The sequence below is a fragment of the Bolinopsis microptera genome, chromosome 4, assembly GCF_026151205.1.
Source record: "Bolinopsis microptera isolate Bmic1 chromosome 4, MBARI_Bmic_1.0, whole genome shotgun sequence".
Taxonomy (NCBI): domain Eukaryota; kingdom Metazoa; phylum Ctenophora; class Tentaculata; order Lobata; family Bolinopsidae; genus Bolinopsis; species Bolinopsis microptera.
The window spans coordinates 10863192-10885812 of NC_087075.1; the positions used below are offsets into that span (position 1 = coordinate 10863192).

The window sequence follows — 22621 nt, forward strand, 5'->3', positions numbered from 1 at the left end:
TCCCTGTAAAACCCTAGTTTTTAGCTGTCACTTTCACAGATGACAAAACTCTGATTCACCCTGAACGAGTCTGGTTCCAAGGGATAAAGCTGCAAATTGTAAAACCCTGCAGCTGTAGTAAGAGCTGGTTTTGAGCTGCCACTTGTACCAACAATCTACCACTGAGACGTCTGGAGTATTGCAAATTACCATTTATGGGACATTCCTGAGCCCGGAGAAAGTGTACGACTTCTTATTGGTATCCTAGCAATACTTGACGTCAGACTAGATCACGTGTGTAATGTCACGTGATGTCCCCTAGTAACCTGTTAACTTGTCATAGTGTTGCCACGGGAACCACTATTGAAATCACACGGTTGTAGATGCGCGGGCTTTTCTTGTGAAGAAATTGCAGGTTCATGTTACATGTTCGTCTATTTCTTGGATATGAAACTATAATCTGGTTCAGAATAATCGTAACAACTTTTAAAACTTTAAGATCAGCTGAATATTATAGGGGAATAATTAATTACGTAAATTCGGGCCCTTCTTACATTTACCGATCATCACGTCACTTAGTGTACTAATTGTACTAATTGATTTAATGATCGCTTAGCACGAATATTACGTAATATTATAATCAACTGACTGATTATATATAATTATTATATTCTGTTTAGCGTGGTAATGATCTGCTAAATCAAGTAGATTTAAAGTCTGCCGTTGACAAGGTCGTCATGTTAGCCATCCCTTGGTAACCATTCACTAGTTCCTCAGTTTTCTGTTAGTTAACAACTTCTGCTGTAGATATAGTATATATAGTATATATATATAATAGACGCGGTGTTGTGTAAAGTTATGATATAATGTAACGGTATAACATAATGTCATTTACTGTTAATACACACGCAGTGGTATTAATGTAAATGTAACCCACCGGATGTAACATCACCACGTGATGTAATTTCACACATGTCACGTGACTATTTGTCACGTGTCACGTGACTATTTCACATATGTCACGTGACTATTTGTCACGTGTCACGTGACACTACAAACTACCCTCTCACCTCCCATCTAATTGATTTGACACTCTGTGTTCCGCTTCACGAACCTGTCTGAACCTCTCACGTAGGAATAAAATACGAGTTAACCCAATACTAGAGACTCAGTGAGCTCGGACAAGATTGGAACGCTAATGAGGTACTTAGTGAAGAGCTTTGTGACACACTTTTAGTTACTTAGTAACGGGAACCTAGTAACGGATTGTAGCTACCTAGTAACGGGCCGTAGCTACAAACGTTGAGAACTACCGTTACAGAGAATGGAAGAGAGTCCTGTGACAGCAGGTTCCTACCGTCCACTTGACATGAAGGTGACTGCTTTAATCAGTCAATTAAATTAATCACTCTCACTTATCCTTGTTTCCAAGATTCCTGTCACTTCTCCACTAACTCTTCTCACTTTAATAAAGTTTCATGTACAGTTCTGTGCTTTCAACCCGTCATACTGGTGCTTGTTTCCTCTTAGTCTTAGTGAGCTATTAACTGTACGGTAAACAAGTTAGTTAACGATATCCAGTATGTGTGTCCTCCTCCGCCTCCTCCTTGTCTGGTGCGGTGAGGAGTAGGGTGGAGGAAGTAGGGAGGGGTGGTGTAGACACGGCTTGACTGTGTCTGCCATCCCTATCATCTACGGCATCTCTCTATTGGATATTACTAGAACAACGTACGTACCGCATTATTGCTTTCTTTCATTAGTGCATTATGTGAAGACATACCGGAGCGGGTTTCTCTCCGACTCCATCTTATCTCCGCTTATTCACCCCTTGTTGCCATGACGACTGTTGCTCGGTAACACCTGGTGACTGTGTCCTTGATCTGGCCAGTTCCCCTTTGTGGTTGCTCAGATTATGTTAAGTGGTCAAGTAGTTACCTTAAAGAGTTGTGGAGCTTGTGAGATGGTGTGATGTGGTGTGATTTGCACGTTGCACGAGTGTGGGGAAGTCACACAATCTTCCAGATCAGTAGCTAACTTGTCAGCTTTAAGGAGATTAATCGGCTTTTGGTCTTTAGCAGGGTTAAGAATTTTGGTTTTAAATGATACTGCTATACATGGTCTTGACTGATTAATTGATACCTTAGGCCGAGACGTCGCCAATTGCCGGGGAATTATTTTGTCGTGTCCTGATCCCCTTATCGTCATCAGCCTTGTTTCAAGCGTTGCTGAATCGAATTTCTATATTGTTTTCAAGCTTCCGAATAATCAGATTAATTCCAACCGACAATACTGTTTGTCTCGTAGTCCATTTACCTGACGGGAAAGTACAGTACAGAATTTTAACCCGAGTAGTTTTGACAAACTGCATTTCTGTATTGTTCTTCTTCTTCACTTGGCTGATAACACCAAGTTTTCTAAAGCTTGTTTACCATGCTTTAGTTTAGCTTCGCTCCTTGGTCCACTTGATATACTGTACATCTTATTGTACAGTGTACACACACATTATACAATATACATGTCTGTCTACACTCCAGACTCTACACCGGAACATTACACATACAGAAATTACACTACCATTACACTACATGCATCATTGGAACACTACCATTACACGCCACTTCCTCCCTCTCTTACTCTCCTCTGTGGGGTCCACTAAACACCACCTGCTCTTACTCTCCCTCTTACTCGTAGTTATAATGTTAATGTGCCTCCTAATGTCTGCTTGCTCTGTTCTCCTGATAATACTATTATTCAGTGTTTACCACTACATATTATCTAATGAGATAACCCATTCCACGACCTAATAATATTATTTTGGGTTTTGCTTCAGCACGTGTGAACTGTGATCTAAGAAAACCTCAGAACACCTGGTCTATCTTTCTGACTAATGCCTCATATTGCACATGTATGTTCTTCAGGTGTCTGTAACGTCATCTTGTCTGACACTCCTATATCGATTTACATTTTAAGCTCTCGTTGGTTTAGATCACCAATTGAAAGGAATTCAAACTATTGAAGTCAAATATTTCGGCTATAATTATCCGCCATTGTGTGTGGTTCACGTGGGATAAAGATGTAAAGATTTACATTGTAAAGATCTAAACCACTGGATTAACATTATAATAAAGCGATTTATGTGGTTCGCTTTGTTGAGAACCATATTGTACAATATGCTACCCGTCGCAAGTCGTTAATCAGGATTAAGTCTGTGGAAATCACCACTCGCAATTAGCTACCTAATTGAATAGATCCCGTCATAGCCACGTGCATTCTCCCCAAAGTAGACTCCACCTGCCAACTAAATGTATTACGGGACGTGGTTGCCATGGCTCTGTGCACTCTATCCTCCTTCAAATTGTTCCGATAGGCGCTGTTCATGGGTATATTACTATTGCCATTTGTTTCAACTCTGCAGTAACTCGTCACTAAATTCATTCTGTTTAGAATCTGATGTAATTCATCTCTAAATCTCGTGCCTAGCGGCGTTTAAAATTAGTTTCTATCTAAATTTGAAATTTAAAAGCGGTATTTGTTACTCGGAATTCTGATGAGTTAGTTGTTAACGCCGCTTTTAAATCGAGTTTGTTTCATAAGTTTAGATAATATCTTCATCATGATCTAAGCTAGCTTTTCGACCGTAATTGTGGATGGATGCAATTAAAAGCGAACACATCGGTACTAATGACAATAATTACCCAGCATCACACTTTGTTCTCAGTCCTGTCAACTTTTACAAGAGACGGCTTTGTTACTCGGTGTTGTGCAATTGTTCTCCAACACATCACACAATACGGCCACGACCACCTCGAAGTTTTCACGATGCTTGCTCAGTGCTCATTGTGTCGCTCTCTCTCTCATGTTCAATGTTAATTAACCACCCTCTGGCAATTTTCCAGTTTTATCTGCCCTCTGGCAGTTTTCCAGTTTTATCTGCCCTCTGGCTGTTGTCCATCTCTCCGGTCATTGGTTGAGAACAGAGCGCAGCTACACTGTACACAGTCGCATATTCATGGTACTGGAGCTGTATTATCCCATATAAGGGCATGTGGCCCTCTACTATTATGCTGCTGAGAATTGAATCTCCCCTCAGCGGAGAGTTAGCCACCTCATTATATAACCTCTAGTTGTCTGGTGTGGGACACGTGGTTAGTCACGTGATCTTTACGAGCTCGTGTTCCTCGGTTTGATGTTTATTGTCGGGTTTTTTGAGCGGAGTTTCTTGATAAAACGAGCCTTGATTAAATCGGGTAGATGCCTCTCTGGACGACCATAATTGTCAGATTTGGCTGAGTCGCACACGATGATACTAAATGCGTGCACCTGGCCTGATCACCTGACACCTTCAAATGATCACGTGACTCCTGCAAAACCACTGGCCTGCGCCGTTTATCTTTATTTCAAATATTGCTGCTTCTTTGCGACCATGATGTTTATGTTAATTACCTTTATTTGGAGATTGACGGTGATACTTTCAATTCGATCAAGCTAATTATGCAAAAACCATTTAATCACAAAACCTCTTTATTACAATTAGCTTTATTTGGAGTTGTTCACAGCGTTTAACCACGGCTAATATTCTTAACGCCATAACTGCAACCACTCCCTGATCCCCTCCTTCACTGCTGGGTTGTAGTTTCTCTACTTACCTTCCCTTTGGGTGCTCCAGCTAGCAATCCGAAATATTGACGAGGTATCCCCGAATTATTTCTAACTTTGTGTACTTTGAGGCTTGAGCCTGTTTGTCCTGCTTAGTAACCTTAAAATACCAAGCATATGTTTGCTACATTTGGTTGAGACGATCTTTGCAGACAATCTGTTAAGGTATTTGCGACCTAAAAAGTGGGATAGTCCACGAACAATTAAATCTGCTTGTCATAGATCGGACAGTCAATACACTACCGATATATCGAAGAATTAAGTCACTGAATTTAGATCATAGGTTGCCAGGCAACAAATTACAAAATATCATACAACAACAAGGGGCACATAATATGTTTGCGCCTATTTGAAAATGATTGAGCCCGATGTCTCTCTCTCCGCTATATTAATCGTACGAGGTGTATGCCGCCACTTCTCAGTTGACCCTACAGGCCGCGTCTCTATTCTGCAGCAGCTTCAGGCTTACATCTACCAAAGTCGGCGGATTGATTACTTCTACAAAGTTACCAATTCCATAGGATGCCGTGAATCCTACTAGTTACACAGTTTTGCGACTTTACGTGCGAGATAAGCGCGGTATTTGGTGATAACCACGTCACGTAGTTGCGAGTAGTTGCTGTGATCTCTGTGGGATGGGACTTCCTTGATCGTTTGCTGTGGAATTTGTAACGAATTTTTAGTTGTCTGGAGGTGGTATTGTTCAGTGCAAGTGGAATCTGTTTTATTTCATGTTAGGTTTATGGTGCTGATAGAATCTGTAGTATAAAAGTGCTGTAGAAGTCACGTCTGGAGAAGTCACACTCACAGTCACGAATTGAGCTATTTTGTTATTTGTAAGTGTATTTTTGTTATAAGAAGCCAAGCTGGAACAGTATGGCAAATCGTTCACCTGGTAACTGTCAAGTTTCGCTTTTGGTGGTCTTGCTACAGCTTAACTTATCAGCTTGAACTTTTTATCTTTCAAGTTCTTATCTTACGTCCCTGCCCTGTAACTCTTACTTTCCCGTCTCTATAACGGTCATTTTCACCCTCTCTGAATACAATTTCTTTTATGTTATTTATTATTCAAGTATTTGAATACAAGTTTTGTTACGTTACTTACTATTTAAGTCAAATTACGTTACATAACCTGTTGATGTTCTCTATTGGGTAGCTAAATGTCCTGTACAAGTAGCACAGACGCTATTTACAGTATGACATGTGCCACAGTAGACTCGCTCACTGACTCGCTACTCAACAGGTCCTTGCAAATTTGTTCACCTCAGGGCACGGAGAAGTTGCAGGATACTTATTGGCCCGATACTTAATTTGTGAATATTACTTGCATAATTGTTAAACATTTTGTGTCGTATTGTTGTGGACACTTTACTTTCGAAATTATAATCTGTTGGATGGGTTCTTTTCTAATTTCCCCCGCATACAACTTGGTTGCATAACGGAGAACCTTATACACGCTGCACATCACCATTATAAACTGCCACTTTACACACTTCTCACGGCTTGAACCTCATATTTCACCATCATTGAACACCTAATGAGACAGCACACAAACCTTGACCACCTTAACCACACTTGGAAAGCATATTTACAAAGCACCCTTTCTCCAGAGGCCCGCACGCTGCAACCTCATTGGTCTTCATGCATCACGTGACTTCACTGGGTGTTCTGATTGCTTGTATCCCGGCACGTGATCAGGGCTTTGTCCTGATTGGCTGATCTGGATCACGGGGTCGCTAGCTGCGTTTGATTGGACGACGAGAGCTTCAGATGTATGCTTGATTCATTAATAATCGTTATTTCATAGATTCTATCCTGAGAGGGCTATGTTTGTTGTGATGATTATAGTTCTCTGCCCCATCCACTGTAGCTTTCTCTCTCTTTTATTACTCTGAACGTCTAGTGTAACTGCCTATCATTGCACGTAATTGATGTACAGCGGCTGATGAGTTGGAACTTGTACACAATTACCAAATTATTATCTCCTCAATTGAGAGTTGAGGTATCTCAAATCCCAATTAGATGTACAAATGCTAATCAGGCTAGGGCGGTTGCTTGCTTATTGGGCTGTTGATTGGGAAAGTCTAGTCAATTTGTTTGAGTTTTTGTTACATTTTTGCCTCTCCACCCTTTTTTTTCTTCTAGATACTTCTACTTCCTAAGATAGAACTATGAAGTTTATTTTACCATTCATTATGAAACATAAATCACTTTGTATTAGAGCACTAATGTTTATTTAACTGACCCTCAACTTTGTGCCCTTTTAAACATTGAACTAACCTCGAACAAGTAAATACAATAATTATAACGGGACATTATCCGCATCAGTCCTTCCATTTGCCCTAATTTACTGCATTTGAATACTCGTTCTCTCTTCTCTTGATTACTAGAATAGCTTTGAGGTCGATCTATCCTAACGGCTTTCCTCTTTGACCACCGCTAGCTAAATATAGCGCATCACCTCCCCCAAATAGCCCCTCTCCTCCCTCCACTCAATTAAATCACCATTATTAATGGCTGTTGAAATGGTTACTTGCTGTAGTGGTTACTTGCTGGCACATCATTGTTAACGGCCCCTGAAGTGGTCTAACCGGTAGAAAGCCGGTGCGGAGTTTTAACAGTTTACCCCCCTTAGTGGCCGCTTGCTAAAACGCCTTCTCCTAACCACACACTGCACACTCCCTCTCCTCCTATTTTCATACACAGCACAGCATCTATACATTGTGTATCTACACGGTGCTTCAATACTGTTACTCACGTATATTATAGTTCCCTATGCTTGTTTTCTCCGCTTCCTCTGCTTTGATCTCGGAACTGCCCCCTCATCCCATGCGTCCTCCTCTCTAACTACTGTTACTTATTGGTCACGTGGTGTTTGCGGTCACTGCTCTGTGATTGTTCCAGTTATTAGAGTGTTCCCAGACACGGTGGATTTATTGTTCTCGTTTTTCTTTTGTTGTTGCTTACTGTTTTTAAACGTCACTCTTCAGTCACTTTTTCTTACGTCCTCCTCCTTTTCTTGCTGACGTTTGATATTTTGTTTGTGATACTAGAGTAGTGAAGGCACAACCACCTGATTTGTCGTTATCATACTCAGAATGACTGTATGCCCGTAGATTAACACACTGAGACTGAGTAGCTAAAACCCTACCCTGAGAAGGCTGACCTACCACCACGTGACTCGTCACCAGCCCCCTGATTTGCTCCTTATAAGCATACCTAGCCCTGCAACAAGTTCACTGATATACCACCAGAAATAGTCACCTTTTACAGTTACATTCCCGATATTTGCCGAGTTGTTACGTTTGTCCCGTACCGTCATGAGGAAAGTTCGTAAGTCGCTGATAAGACGGAGAAACAGCAGCGCTGAAGACCACGAGGATTACAGGAGCAAGAGTAAAGAGATAGAAGAGGAGGAAGAGGAGGAGGAGGAGGTGCAGGTTAGACCTAGGTGTAACTCTAAACACAGCTACCTGGCTAGGGTCAAGTCTAAGAGCGATGAGGAAGTCTTCGTTGGGGGTACTTTTGATAGGAGGTCGGTTTTCAGTTTGCATTTGTTACTTAATCCGTTTGTTTCCATTTGAAAATCTAGGTCAAATCTTATCTGTTAAAGTTAATAGTGAACCCGACCCTGGAACAAATAAGAATATTCGCGAAGTTTGCTAGCTAATTTCCTCACCGGTCGTGGTCTCTGCAGATACAAGTCCTTGTACAACTACAACAGAAGGAAGGGAATGAAGCGTAAAAACGGAGGGTTCCTAGAGCTGGGTAACAGTACCTTCTGGAACAGGGCTGAGGATCTGGAGAGAGGCAGGGTCAAGAGTCTGGCTAGTTACTATGAGAGCTCTGATTCTGAGGTAGTACCCGGGTGTTTTTATGCCTCCTGATTCTGGGGCTTCAGTGTGCTTTTGTGCCTCCTGATTCTGGGGAACTATTGTGCTTCCTGAGCATATCTGGATAATTTGCTGTGCGTGTTTTTCTGCTATCCTGATTTATGGCATAGTATGTGTTTTCTTGATTAAGAGTGACGTGTTGATCTTGATTACTGAGATATTCAACACTTAATCCTTCAGTATGAGAATCCGAGATCTTTTTAAAATTTTGAATCCTATATAAAGGTCATTTCTAATTAAATCCGTCTACCCAGTAATTCTCACAGATCATCCAGTCATTACATCATACTCTTCCCTAATAAAGGGAGCAGTCCAAAATACTTACAATTCTTCAGAACATTAATACCCTCGATTGACCGCCATTTTTACACTTGTCACATTTCTGAGACATAAAGGTGCTTGCTGGACCTCTAAAATGGTTACATTTGTTTGTCTGAACCTGACAAGTTGGCATAAACAACAGTCCCACCATTATACTGAATACCTATCAAACTATAATAACCTTGTCACCTCAGTACAGGCGGTCTGGTCTAAACATACCTTATAAAGCATGTTAAACTCTTACCCCCTAATTAAAACGCAACAATATTAGGTTAATAAGTTAATAGCGCATCAATATTAAGTTAATAAGTTTACAGTTTAAAACCCCAGCCCTTCAGGGGACGTTTAAACTAGGTACTAACCTGTCACTTTAAATACTAGCACTAGTCAGCCTCCCCCCCCCCCCCCCCCCCCCATCACATTTAAAAACCCAATTAAGCATGACACGTGTGGACTCTCTAGAGGAAACCTGAGATACATTTCCTTGTATTTCTCCTCTCTTACTTCCTTGTATTCTTCTGATGTTACTAATTAACAATGGTGCTAATTAACAGCTCGGCTGGTTTCACCCTTCCCTCAAACTATATAATATATACTTCCTGGTTATTTTATAGTAACTTCACACTTACTTCCTAGCATCTTAGTAGAGACTCTAACTGTGTTACCTGGATTTAATTCTGTTATTTGAGTGGTAATTCGACTACACCTCCACCCTTGGTGTATCTCCAGTAAACAATGATCTGCAAATGTTTAGTTTAAATCTTTATTGTTTGTTTCTTTTTGTTTATTTAACATTTTCAGCCACTCCACCTTGCAGACTTGACAGTTTTTCAACTTGCATTTGTAATTAAGTTATCACGCATTCTTGCCAGATTGTTGGTGGTTGTGTCAGATTGTCTTGTCTTGTTAGATTGTTGGTGGTTGTGTCAGATTGTCTTGTCTTGTTAGATTGTTGGTGGTTGTTCTAAGCCCGATATTTCTGATTGTTGACGTGGCCGGGTAACTTGACATTGCACAGTAAGCGTGCGCCTTAAGCAAGTTCCAGCCAGTAGAGATGTCACATACAACACTGAGAGAAACTTCCCTTCTAAGGCTTACTAAAGCACTAACTGAGATTAGGGCAAGTTCCTCTACTGTTCACTCGTTTATTTCCCCTTTGCTATGACTTTTTTAGGACGGATTTTCCGTACTAGGTATTTTAGCACTTAGACATTCTTGTCGTGAATAACTTGTGTCGCTACATGCATGCACCTGCCTTTATATCCATCACATCACTTTATTTTACTTTACTCGATTTTATCACATCATTTTATTTTACTGTACTTTATTTTATCATTACAAGTACTTACTACGCATGTATTCGTAAAGAGTACACAACATGTTCTTTATTTTATTTCGTGTCCTCTAATTTGACCATATAAGGGCATTCCTGCAAACTTCGCACTAACGTAGCTCCATTCACACTATCTCATATGACCAGCTCCCTCCACCTCACAACACATCATGCTCCAATATTGCTCCAATATATCAACCTATCTCTGACAGAGCTATTTATACCCGGGATAGTGCGCTTATAGCTTTCTTCTGAGCAGGTAGTCCTGTTATAGAGAGGATATATTGGTCACCGCTCCGCTACGTCTAATAGCGTCTGTAATGGTGTTAGTGACGGTGTTAGTGATGGTGTTAGTAACAACACGTCTAACAATCCTTACATCACATCCCATAATACTACACCCAATATAAACCTCTTATCTTCACACAACCTGCACATCCTTCACCCCCTCTCCCTGCCTCCTCACCCTCGCTCTCCCTGCCTCTTTACAACCTACTCTCGTCACTCTGTGATGCTGAACCCAGGAACTAGTCCTGTAATCTGAGTGAGATTATCTCACCCCAACAATAGGTTTGACCAGTGACGTTTCTTATTACGATATCTCATTACACACTCCTAATTCCTAACTCCTGTAGTATTCTGTATTATGCAGGGATATATTAGGATGTAATAATAATGATTCAGTAATATTCGGCGTATCTACGTCATTATTTCTAGTGTAACGCTAAATGTTGCGTCTAAAAGTCATGATCATGTTTGAGTGAGGTGTTGTTTCTGCTCCGCTGCTTCTTTTGATTTATATTAGTGTCCGTTAATTGTTAGTAATTGGTTTGTATCTGGTGTGTGAAACGCTAGAAAGGGACTTTCCCAGGTCGTTTAGAGCCGGATTCGCTCGTCTGGATTTTTATGAAATAATCTTACGCAGAACGATTACAAGTAATATTTGATAAGCATACCATGATCCGCCCGCCCCAGATATTTGTTCTCAGATAGCCTGTTCGACCGCTATATTTGACTCGGATGAGGCTGGCTCTCAAGCAGCACATTATTGCTTGACATCCGTTCCTAAATGCAGCTAATTAATTCCATCCTTCTTCTGTTCACACGGAATCTCCTCCCTTATTTGAGGAGTATTTGTCTGTGCGTGTAGATTGAGTTGGGGAGCATTTGATGTGGTTTAGTTTACATTTGATAGTTTTACGATATTACGATTATTATCAACTCGATATTTGAATAGTATGTAGTTTCATTATATAAATATCCCCGCGTTGCGTTTTTCAATATATTTTGTTTGTTCTCGTTAGGAAATAGGAACCTCTCCTTCCCGTTTGTATTATCAACATTATGTTACATTGTTTACACAGTTTGATGCATCACATGATGTGTAAATACTTAGCATACTTTGAATCGTTGCCGCTCTATAATTATAAATTATGCTATTTCTCCATTGCTTGATAATCATTGCTCCCTCGTACAATAACTAACCCCTTGTTAACAGCGGATGCTGGATGATGTCCTGTGAACTGATCTCAAACCACGCGCCATCCTACCCCAAGATAGTATACCACAACGCCCAGTGGACCTCCCACCCAGGGAACCCAGTCCACCACAACTTCCCCAGCGACCAAAGCTTCAGCAGTGACCAGAGTTATACTTATCAAAGTGATCAGGATTACCAGAGTTACAGCCCGTGTCACAGCCAAGAGAACTGGGCTAACAGCACTTACCCTGGGTCGGGTCAGTGGGGGAGGCGCCACACAGTAGATCACATTAATATATCTCCTCTGGAAACAAGCAGGAAAAGACAGAAAGTCTCCAGACCCTCCAACTCGTTCAGGAGGAAATCTCTACTCTTCTTCAGGATGCTAGGCTCAGGAGAGTGGAGGGACAGAGATAGAAGTGAGAAGTACCAGGTTAAAAAGTGTGTACGTGAGGAGGAGAATCATGTTGAGGAACCCAGTCCTACAGATGTAGTCAGAGCAGTGTTATCAGACAACACCCTGACTAGAAGAGAAGAAAAAGAAGAGGAGGAGGTCCACAGAACCGTGTCAGATTCACTTGACGGAGTAGTGCTAAGAAGAGGAAGCAGAGCTACCAGGAGACAAAACAGACGGAGTATATCCAACCCACCTCCCACAGACCCCACCACCTCGCCTCACAGACCAGATACCACAGAGTTCATCACCCCCTTCACAGAGGCGCTCCCTCCCCGGCCTATCAAACCTCCCCGCCCTGCCTCCTGTTACGTCAACAACTCCATCAGAGCCTCCCAACAGGACGTAGCTACAGGGTCAGGGTTCCAGAGGAAACTCAGGAGGTTGAGTGCTAGTGTGAAGAACTTCTCTTTAGAGAGGATGATCCACCATAGGAAACACTCTGGGCCTCTTAAGGAGGAGGAGCTGCCTCAGGTGCCGCCCTCTTATATCGAGCCTGATGGAAGGAGGATATCTGATCCTGCCATCTCTAATAGGAAGAGTCTACCTGCTGATTTCAGATACGAGAATGTCGCCGACTACTTGTCTTCTAATCCACAGGTAAAAATTTGTTCACATAAAAACTTGTATGTATGGTATGAATTCCAATGTCGTATGGAAAATCATATGGCGGGGGAATGTTGCTTTTACTTTGTAAATATTTTTAAAATACATTGCCTTCTAATTAATTGATTATAGACATATTGCCTTCTAATTAACTAATTATAGTTTATTAACAGGCATCCTGATGCCTTTAATTTTAGCGTTCGCGCGGCACTAAAATTTCATGCAGTAATTTCTGTGTCTGGTGCGTGATTTAAACAAATCACGCCATCTGCGAAAATTAAAGCTTTATAAATGATGCTGGTAAAAAATGGTTTTCAAAAAAATGACGAACAACCAAAACGTGACCCTCTTGTTCTATTGGTCGCACTGACTTACCAATAAACTGACCACTAAGAAACTCAATTACTTACGGACTTACCACCACTGACCAGTAGTAGCTAATGGTTCCTTCGGTAGCGTTAAATTGAAAGCTAACGGAGCTGCTTCTTTTTGAATATTCTAACCACCCACCACTAAATTAGTCTACCAAGTTAAACATCTTGATTAGATTTTAGTGGGATACTCTCTGTTCGTTAAACCACTTCTGCGGTTGAACTGTTAAATCATTAAAATGAGCAACTAGTGGAGGTTGGTTCAGTTCTAACCCAGAGATTTGGCATTTTCGATGGTTTGAAAGTAATGAAAATATTTCGTTACTTTCGCCATTTCTATATTCGCTGCGAGATGAGCAATTTTAAAAGCGAGATTAAACACAATCCGCATTTTTTAACCACCGGCCTAGATGATGACTCGATAATTTAAATGGTCAAAATATCGCGAAACTTAAAGTTTTTATCGTTTTAACCATTTATAATTATTGGAGAAATCTCGACATCTCGACGGCGCGAAAACAGCGATGATCCCCCAAAGCTAATAACATACGTTTATTTAAACAGCTCTGCTCTAAGAGACAGCCGTCAGAATTTCTGTAAATGACTATCAAATATCCCCGATATTAATTCGGAGACATCCCTCCACTTCCTCGACCCTCTGCCATCGTAATTTCAACTCAATAACCGTTACCTGATTGTAATATCACTGCTTACAATTGAACCGCTCAAACGCTTCTCAAATTGACACCACCAGGACAAGCACCAGATTACACAAGCTACAGATTATGCCTTTAAGGGAGCGCTCACAACACTAAAACCGTCTCTCTCCTTCCTTCTCTCTCTTGCTCTCAGCTAGGCCGGTTAACTGTTACTTCATCTTCCCGTTCTAGTTATGTTAACCCCATATGACTCTCTCGCAGAGTATATTAACACTAAGTTAGCACTTTGTTTTATTTCTGGTAGATTACGTGATCTCTCTCTCTCTTGACACACCACGCCCTGTATAAATACAATATACCGGTAAAACTGCTCACAGTTGTCTTTATTAACTGTTTAAAGTTATTTGTCAGCAGTTTTACAGTTGCTCGTATTGGTCTGCTCGGACACAGACTATGTTTAACTTTGTTTCCACAACAGACGCTGTTGTCCCACCCCACTCAGCTGCAGCTTGAGTACAACCTGCTCGTATAAGCACACACAGCAGTATATTACGTACGTTCATTATCTCAGCTTTCAGTTCTCAGAAGTGGAACTAGAGATCATGCCTCGCTCTCTCCAATCTATAATTTTGGCACCTAGCGTTTATTTTATATGTCCACCGCAGCATCTTGTAGTTCGTTTTAATGGATGTGTCAAAAGAAGTCATACTATCAAGATCAGTATCGAGAGCTGTATTTCACTTTGAGCTTTGCTTTGATAATTGTTACCTGCTAGGATTCTGACCATCTGTCTTAATACTCGTGTGTCTGGGTACTGACACAGTGTGCTGTTCCTCTTTCAAACATCTTTCTGGGAGCTTCAGGACGGCTGTAAGTGTTACAGTAGGATTCAGGACCGTCTGGGTGGACTGGATCCTCCCCCGGATTCAGGACGGTCTGTATCCGGGGGGAGGTTCCAGGGGTGTCTGGGAAAGGATTTAGTGGCAGCCGGTACTGCAGTGAGGTGTGCTCGTACTGCTGGTAACGAGTTGTTGAAACTGTTGCTGTCACTACAGGTGGTGTTCAGCTGTTTTGTCACCCTCTCTCTCTCTCTCTCTCTCTCTCTCTCTCTCTCTCTCTCTCCTCTCTCTCTCTCTCTCTCTCTCTCTCTCTCTCTCTCTCTCTCTCTCTCTCTCTCTCTCTCTCTCTCTCTCTCTCTCTCTCTCTCTCTCTCTCTCTCTCTCTCTCTCTCTCTCTCTCTCTCTATCTCTCTCTCCCTCCCCTTCTGGAGTTTCTGGAATGTAGTCTTTATTACTCTCTCCTCGTGTACCGTGTTGTGTACAAGTCTTGTTACCGTGTCCACACCTTCTTGCTGTGCAGAGAGCAGTGCTCTCTGTATAACATGCAGCTTGCCAACTAGTCGCTACCTAGTCGCTACCTAGTCGCAACCTAGTCGCTACCTAGTCGCTACCTAGTCGCTACCTAGTCGCTACCTTGTAGCACCCTAGCCGTTATGTGGATACTTTTCTGCTGACTGAGAGTCGCTACCACTTCACGAGGAGACTGGATTCTGCGACTGATCGGTTTCCATGGAGCTCCCAAATTATTTTGCATAATAATATGCCAACTTTTAGTGTCCTAATAACAGTTACTACTTAATCTTTTGGCTTCTTAACCTATCGTCCTAACCTTCCTGCTGTCGCAACCTTGTAACAACCCAGTCATACCCTGCTTACCTGCAACTTACCTGCAGCTTACCTGCAGCTTACCTGCAGCCAGATAGTCACGTACTTCTTGTCTTCTTGTCTTCTTGTCTTCTTGTCTTCTTGTCTTCTTGACCTCCACTCTGTTGGAGCTCTGGGAAGGAAGAGGGGTTATTATTAACCATTACTTTGTGAGATGGAGTATAATCCTGCAACTTAATACCAAGTTTTAAACCTGGTGTAATGTTATTAGTCAATAACTGTACGTGTTAGTATTAAACTTGTGCTGTTAATAGCTGGATCTCTCTGAGATTGATTACCTAAAATGTTTAGCAGCTTTCCTCGACTTCTCTCGGGCATATAATCGAGCATATAAATTAAAATCGGGCTTTTAATCGGGCTTATAATCGGGCATATAATCTGACTTATAATCGGGCATATAATAATCGGGCCTCCTTCAAGCGTACTAATTACAGAGATATTACAGGTTAACAAGTCTACTTACATTTGTTGCAACTTTGACTAACAAGTTTACCGTTCTTACATTTGTTGCAGCGTTAGGCGGTGTGATTACTCTTCAGTAGCTTGAGGTCTGTGTCCTAGCACACACGTTGTGTGCCGTGCTCGTGCAGGTTGTGGCCCAGATCGGTGTGTAGATTGTCCATATGTGTGTGGGGAGCCGGTAAAGATTGCCTAATTTAGTGATTACCCCGTAACCTGACTCAGTTCTCTGACTCATCTCACCACGGCGCTGTGAAGAGTCGTGACAGCGTTACATCACGATGAAGAGTCGTGACAGCGTTACATCACGATGAAGAGTCGTGACAGCGTTACATCACGATGAAGAGTCGTGACAGCGTTACATCACGATGGAGTGTGAAGTGTGATGTCACTCCGCACAATGCATCACAGTGTAACGCCACAATATCCCGCCATTTGACCTCCGCAGTTCCCTACTCAACGCTCATTTTCGTTCTCTCTCTCTCTCGCTATCTCTCTCTCTCTCTCTCTCTCTCTCTCTCTCTCTCTCTCTCTCTCTCTCTCTCTCTCTCTCTCTCTCTCTCTCTCTCTCTCTCTCTCTCTCTCTCTCTCTCTCTCTCTCTCTCTCTCTCTCTCTCTCTCTCTCTCTCTCCTCTCTCTCTCTCTCTCTCTCTCTCTCTCTCTCTCTCTCTCTCTCTCTCTCTCTCTCTCTCTCTCTCTCTCTCCTCTCTCTCTCTCCTCTCTCTCTCTCTCTCTCTCTCTCTCTCTCTCTCTCTCTCTCTCTCTCTCTCTCTCTCTCTCTCTCTCTCTCTCTCTCTCTCTCTCTCTCTCTCTCTCTCTCTCTCTCTCTCTCTCTCTCTCTCTCTCTCTCTCTCTCTCTCTCTCTCTCTCTCTCTCTCTCTCTCTCTCTCTCTCTCTCTCTCTCTCTCTCTCTCTCTCTCTCTCTCTCTCTCTCTCTCTCTCTCTCTCTCTCTCTCTCTCTCTCTCTCTCTCTCTCTCTCTCTCTCTCTCTCTCTCTCTCTCTCTCTCTCTCTCTCTCTCTCTCTCTCTCTCTCTCTCTCTCTCTCTCTCTCTCTCTCTCTCTCTCTCTCTCTCTCTCTCTCTCTCTCTCTCTCTCTCTCTCTCTCTCTCTCTCTCTCTCTCTCTCTCTCTCTCTCTCTCTCTCTCTCTCTCTCTCTCTCTCTCTCTCTCTCTCTCTCTCTCTCTCTCTCTCTCTCTCTCTCTCTCTCTCTCTCTCTCTCTCTCTCTCTCTCTCTCTCTCTCTCTCTCTCTCTCTCTCTCTCTCTCTCTCTCTCTCTCTCTCTCTCTCTCTCACTCTCTCTCTCTCCCTCTCTCTCTCTCTCTCTCTCTATCTCTCTCTCTCTCTCTCTCTCTCTCTCTCTCTCTCTCTCTATCTATCTCTGCACATCCTCCCGCTCTCCTACTGTATATTTACCTGTACTTTAAAACATTCCTCCAAATCCTCACCAGGAGACTATCATACACTGCTCCGGCTTCTCTCTCCGGGTCTCTCTCAGCAAACTCTTCATTTAGCCGGTGGTTATTATAGTGTCTAGTGAAACTGTCTGCCAGCCTTCAGCTGGGTATGTAACACTTGTCCTTCTAGCCTGGTGTTGTTGTGGAGAGACCCGGCCCTTCTCTACTATAGAGACTATAGCGCCCCTTATAGCGCCCATCTGTAGCGCCCGCTTGCGGAACTTGTAGTGTCCGTTTCTCGTCATTTATTGAAGTTGGGAAGCTCGGTAGGGTCTTTGTTTTAACTTGCGCTCGGGCGAGTCATTGAGTTAAGTTGCCGCTTGTATTGATACCTGTGTGCCGATATAGTAAGAATATAATACACTCTTATACGCTCTTTTTCTGTGTTATACCCGCGGACTGTTACCCTGCTTCACTGTTACGCTGTATTGTGGGGTTTTGACTTGACAAAAGCTTTTGCTGCTGTTTTTCGTGCTCGGTGCAGCTCTTTAGTTTGGTCAGATTTCTGTTCTGTTCGCTATTTGTGAAGGTTTCTCTCGTGTGCAGTAGAAATGTTAGGTAGTATTGTGACATTGTTTTACAGTGTGACAGCGTTGTAACATTGTAACAAAGACCCCGAACCCAGGTTAATGTATCACCATGTTGACTCCCTCCTTCATCCGAAATATCTACAAGAAAAAAGACCACGCCCGACGTAACAGCCAAGCTCTCCGGCCCCGACGCTACATCGACGAGATCAAGGAACTATCAGCCGAGTTCGAGTGTAACACAAACCACAAGGTCAAATCAGCGGAGAACTTGTGCAGTAGTAATGTGAGCCCTCCCCAGTTAGGGCCAAGGAGTTATTCTACTAGTTACAGTTCCACTCTACCCAGATCAACGCTTCATAAGTCCGGGGTAAAGTTATTTGATGTAATTTATATTTTAAACACAGACTTACAGATCGACACGATTAAAAACTAGTTCATGATATCTTTTGATGCTTGAACATCATAAATTATAACCAACACTGCGCGACATGTCGCGCTATACCTCCCAAGAAATTTAATCCCATCGTCTACAATCCCCAAGTGGACATATTACGGCAAACATATTTCCTTTGTTAGCCCCTGACCTTGTATGCCGACCCCTAGTAACGCTCCCCACCCATAGTAACACCCAGCTACTAAACTTCCCTAGAAACATTGTCAACTTACTTCGGACGTTCTAATTATTCAGCCCCGGGTTCAACTGTGGCTTCCTTTTAGCTGTCAAGTAGAATACTGAGGGAACACCCAAAATGTAAAAATACATTCTAGTGATAGCGCTCAACTTCAAAGTTAATCAGCTAATTAAAAATCTGGATAATAAGTTTCATGGCGAGTATTCCGTGGCGTACCAGCTGCGGACCGGTCATATTCTGACTTATTATGTGTAATTATAGCTTAATTATATTTAATTATTAACGCGCGGAGAAGATGTGCCGTAACTAATATTACCGATAAGTCTATTCACGGTTAGTTAGAGTGTGATTTTATTATCTGCTGACTGGTATATTTACCCACTTATTAGCCAGTTATTCTTTTGTTTCTTTTTAAAGGTTTTTAAACTTTCTCATCCCAAAGTATCGGATCTCTGATATTATCTAGACATTAGTAGTAGTACTTAGTAGTAGTAGTATCTGGGTGTTATATGCAGTGGATATGAGTGCTATAAAAAGAGTACGCTCTCTGAAAGCGTACAGGCGGAGTCATGGCACGAAGAATAGGGTTACCAAGGTGCGAAGTTGTGAGATGTACCAGTGATATATCTTATGTAATATTACTTGTATATGAGTCATATTTCTTATGTTTGAGTAGTATTTCTTATGAGTGAGTGATATTTCTTATATTATATATATAATGAATAATATTTCTTATGTTTAAGAAATATTTTATATATAATATATATATATTATATCTAGAATCTAGATTCTAGATCTGTATATTAATGCTTTTTATACAAGTTACAACAAAGTCTTCATGTTATGTATCCTGATTTTGGACATATAGTATTAAATGTCACCAAACTAGCACTATAGCAGTTTAAAACCAGTCCTTCGTAACAGACTTCGCTACAAAAGGGGTATCAGTTCCTCTCGACAGACACTCACCAGAGTATATAATAATATTCTACACATGATATTATAGCCTGGTTAACAACCCGCGAGAAGAAATTTTAGGTTTCCTAAAAGTGCCAGAAGTAAGTGCGCGACGGCACAAATTTGATTAGTTTGTAGAGCTGCTTAGTCGGACATGCTACCTTTGGCTGGAGTGATAGAACAGTGACGTAGATTGGCACTGAGAATTATATGTTGGTATTTGTAACTTTAACAATCGCGCGATTAATAAAGTGATGCGCGAGCGCGTGGTCGTAGATGGTTCTCTTCTTTCCAAGAATAATGCGTGCTCCCCGCTGCTTAGGTTAACTCAATACACAATTCACCCATTCGACCTCCAACTTATCAATAAATATTCATTCACAAAGTTAATCACTTTCTAATTAATTCATTAGTTAATTAAATGAATAATTAGTTAACCTGTTTGTTTTTTCAGGCACGGTCGTTACATGATGATACAGCAGATATTCCAGACAGACTCAACAGATCTAATTCACTCGAGTTTGACGAACATATCTCATCTATCAGAAGGTAAGATGCAGCTGCTTTTCAATATTTAACAAACCAATTATTTCCATCCCGTCATGTATTTTCTACTGTTGTAACGATAATTAAATAAATTATCATTACTTGTTGCTGCGGTAAACTAACAGCTATCTCCGGTTTAGGACCCACTCCGAAAAAGAGAAACCCGAAACAGAATCTTCAGAGTACTCTGGCATCTCCGGAAAGGTAAGATTTGTCATTAATAATGTAAATATTTTGTTATACTTAGTATATTTTTTAAAGAATTTATATGGTAGATTTTATTTCAGAAGTACCGTCAGGCACCTTTTTTCTAAGGGTTAGGACGTAAAATTCAGTGTCAAATGTCATGTGATTTATTCCTCCGAGATCACTGGACTTAACATCCTTTTTTAATTGTAATGTATATTGTATATATTAATTGCTTCCTATTTTAATTACAATGTACATTTCACATCACATCTGGGTCAGGGTAATAGTAATTTACTGAGGCTAATTTCAATTTACCACACTGTAGTTCAGCAAACCCTCTGTTTTCTCACCTGCCGGCGAACATGCCGACTTTATAGACGGGAAGTTGGGAATATAAACGTTGTAACTAGCTAAACCTTACCTCGAAAGTTACAGCATTTCTTATATCACCTATTATATAAGAATGTTGCGAGCAACAATTTTGTTCTCTCTGCAGAATTCTATATAATATTCCACTCTATTAGTTCTATATAATATTCCTCTCAGTAAAATGATGTATTTAGGAAAGTGGGGGCTCCTACAGTACTGATGGTTGCTAAAAGCCTAAATAAGATCGTTGTACGTTTTCCCTTCCCCCTCATTGCTTCCTATAAATATGGCTGCTTTTATCATATTATCCCTTTTTTACCGAGTTATCAGCCCACTCACTTTAAAATATTATCCCGCGACTTTTTCTTGAATTCTCAGTTCTCTCACCAGAGTAGATTTTTGCCGGTTATAATATTTTTCACTCTAAAAGTAATTTCCCTGAACGAAAAGTGATTTCCCTGAACGATTCGTATCAATTATCTAGTTTTAGGAATCAGGATACCACCAATCCGCACTCCGCATGTACCTCCATCCGTAGGAAGGGTCTCCATATCCTCCGATCACAAATATAGAAATAGCTAGCCTTGAGAGAGATGATCCCCTACAAATATCCCTCGCAAATACCTAACTTCATCGTTCTAATTACAATCACAAGTCAGTTCAGTGTTGGTGTCACAGTCGGTAAATGACAATAAAATAGTTGACACCCTCTCTACCTCCCTCCCCTGAACCCCCCTCAACTATGTGCTTCACAGTAAATAAATACGTTTACTGAGTACTTTGAACAGAGGTCACGTGACCACGCCGGCAGTTGGACGGCATGTCGTCTGAGTAGCGCGGTGTGAATATAGAACCGTGAACTTGAGTTTTAGTAACTATTAATGTAAATATTGTGAATATAATTACTGTGACTTATACTTTCCGATTTGTATAATTAGGTTTATCTCCAGCTCTCCGAAAAAAAATGTTCAAATGCCCCGCTCTAGAATGCAAAGATTGCCGCAGCTATTATAATATAATCAGTATTTGACAGAGAGAGAGAGAATCAGAAAGAGAACGTATAATTGCATTATTTCGCGACCCTCACTAAACGTGATGAACATTATATGGATATAATAATAATATGTAATAATTATTGTACTAGAAGTCAAGGTTTGAGTTGTGTGTGCGCGTACGTTCCTTACTCCGCTAGCGTTCCTCGCTTGCTTTCCTTTACTGTTGCTCTTTACTTAATACGATCCAGTTGCCGGTGTAGATCAATCACCCGCACTATTTTAACAAAATCAAAGACTTATTATGAAACATGCAGCCTTGTTGACGCAATTAACAACAGGTTTACGATGTGAGGTTGAGAATTGAGCTATTTATAACCTCACGTTTAACCTGACTGTACTCGACTTTTTCGATCTTCCGTTTTTTTATATTCCGGTAAATATTACCTTAGATTTTACACTGAATCTTAACTTAGTCGTTGTTCATGCTTGTTTCAATTAATCCCGTGCTCCTTTAAAATCCTGTATATTATAGCGTCTCATGTTGTCATCTGTCTTTAGTTCTATCTTTCGTCTTGTCTCAGTGTATTGCAAATATCTGACTTTAACACACTAGTCCCTGATGTGTCCAATATAATTTTAATGTATTGCCCGAAATGATTTTAATGCAGTGCCCGAAGTGATTTGTGACCCAGATGATGGGGTTTGGTTTGACAGATTACCAATTTGCCGAGCAATTCTGTGTTTCATATTTTTGACGTTTTGTTAAAATATTTTGTAACTGAACATAGTCGCCTCTTGACATGATATTTAAATAATCAGTTAAACCGGGGGGGGGGGAGGGGGTTCTTAACATTTTGAACTTGAAGCAAAATATTTCCTGTTGTTGAACAACAGTCGTGTTGAACTCCAGCCAAAACAGCTACTTCTACAACAAGATACGTCACGTATATCCGGTCTTCACAACACTTCACCTCCACTCTTTGATCTTCTTCTCTTCTTCTCCTCTAACATAG

At 41.2% G+C, this 22621-nt stretch overlaps 2 protein-coding genes across 5 annotated transcripts in view; both read left to right on the forward strand.

Annotated features, from left to right (window-relative positions):
• LOC134814278 (pleckstrin homology domain-containing family G member 5-like) overlaps positions 1–22621 on the forward strand; it is a 114514-nt gene that overhangs the window by 76709 nt on the left and 15184 nt on the right. For both annotated transcript variants that reach the window (XM_063822363.1, XM_063822362.1), the window contains 2 exons: positions 19964–20058; positions 20196–20259. In XM_063822363.1, coding sequence (XP_063678433.1) covers positions 19964–20058; positions 20196–20259 — 159 coding nt within the window. The remainder of the gene's footprint in view (positions 1–19963; positions 20059–20195; positions 20260–22621) is intronic.
• The window catches only part of LOC134814281 (uncharacterized), an 81681-nt gene continuing 76692 nt past the window's right edge, over positions 17633–22621 (forward strand). For 2 of the 3 annotated variants that reach the window (XM_063822367.1, XM_063822366.1), the window contains exon 1: positions 17639–17643. The gene's annotated coding sequence lies outside the window, so the exon portion shown is untranslated. Of the gene's footprint in view, positions 17644–22621 lie in introns of all 3 variants that reach the window. The other variant, XM_063822368.1, reaches the window with a different exon arrangement.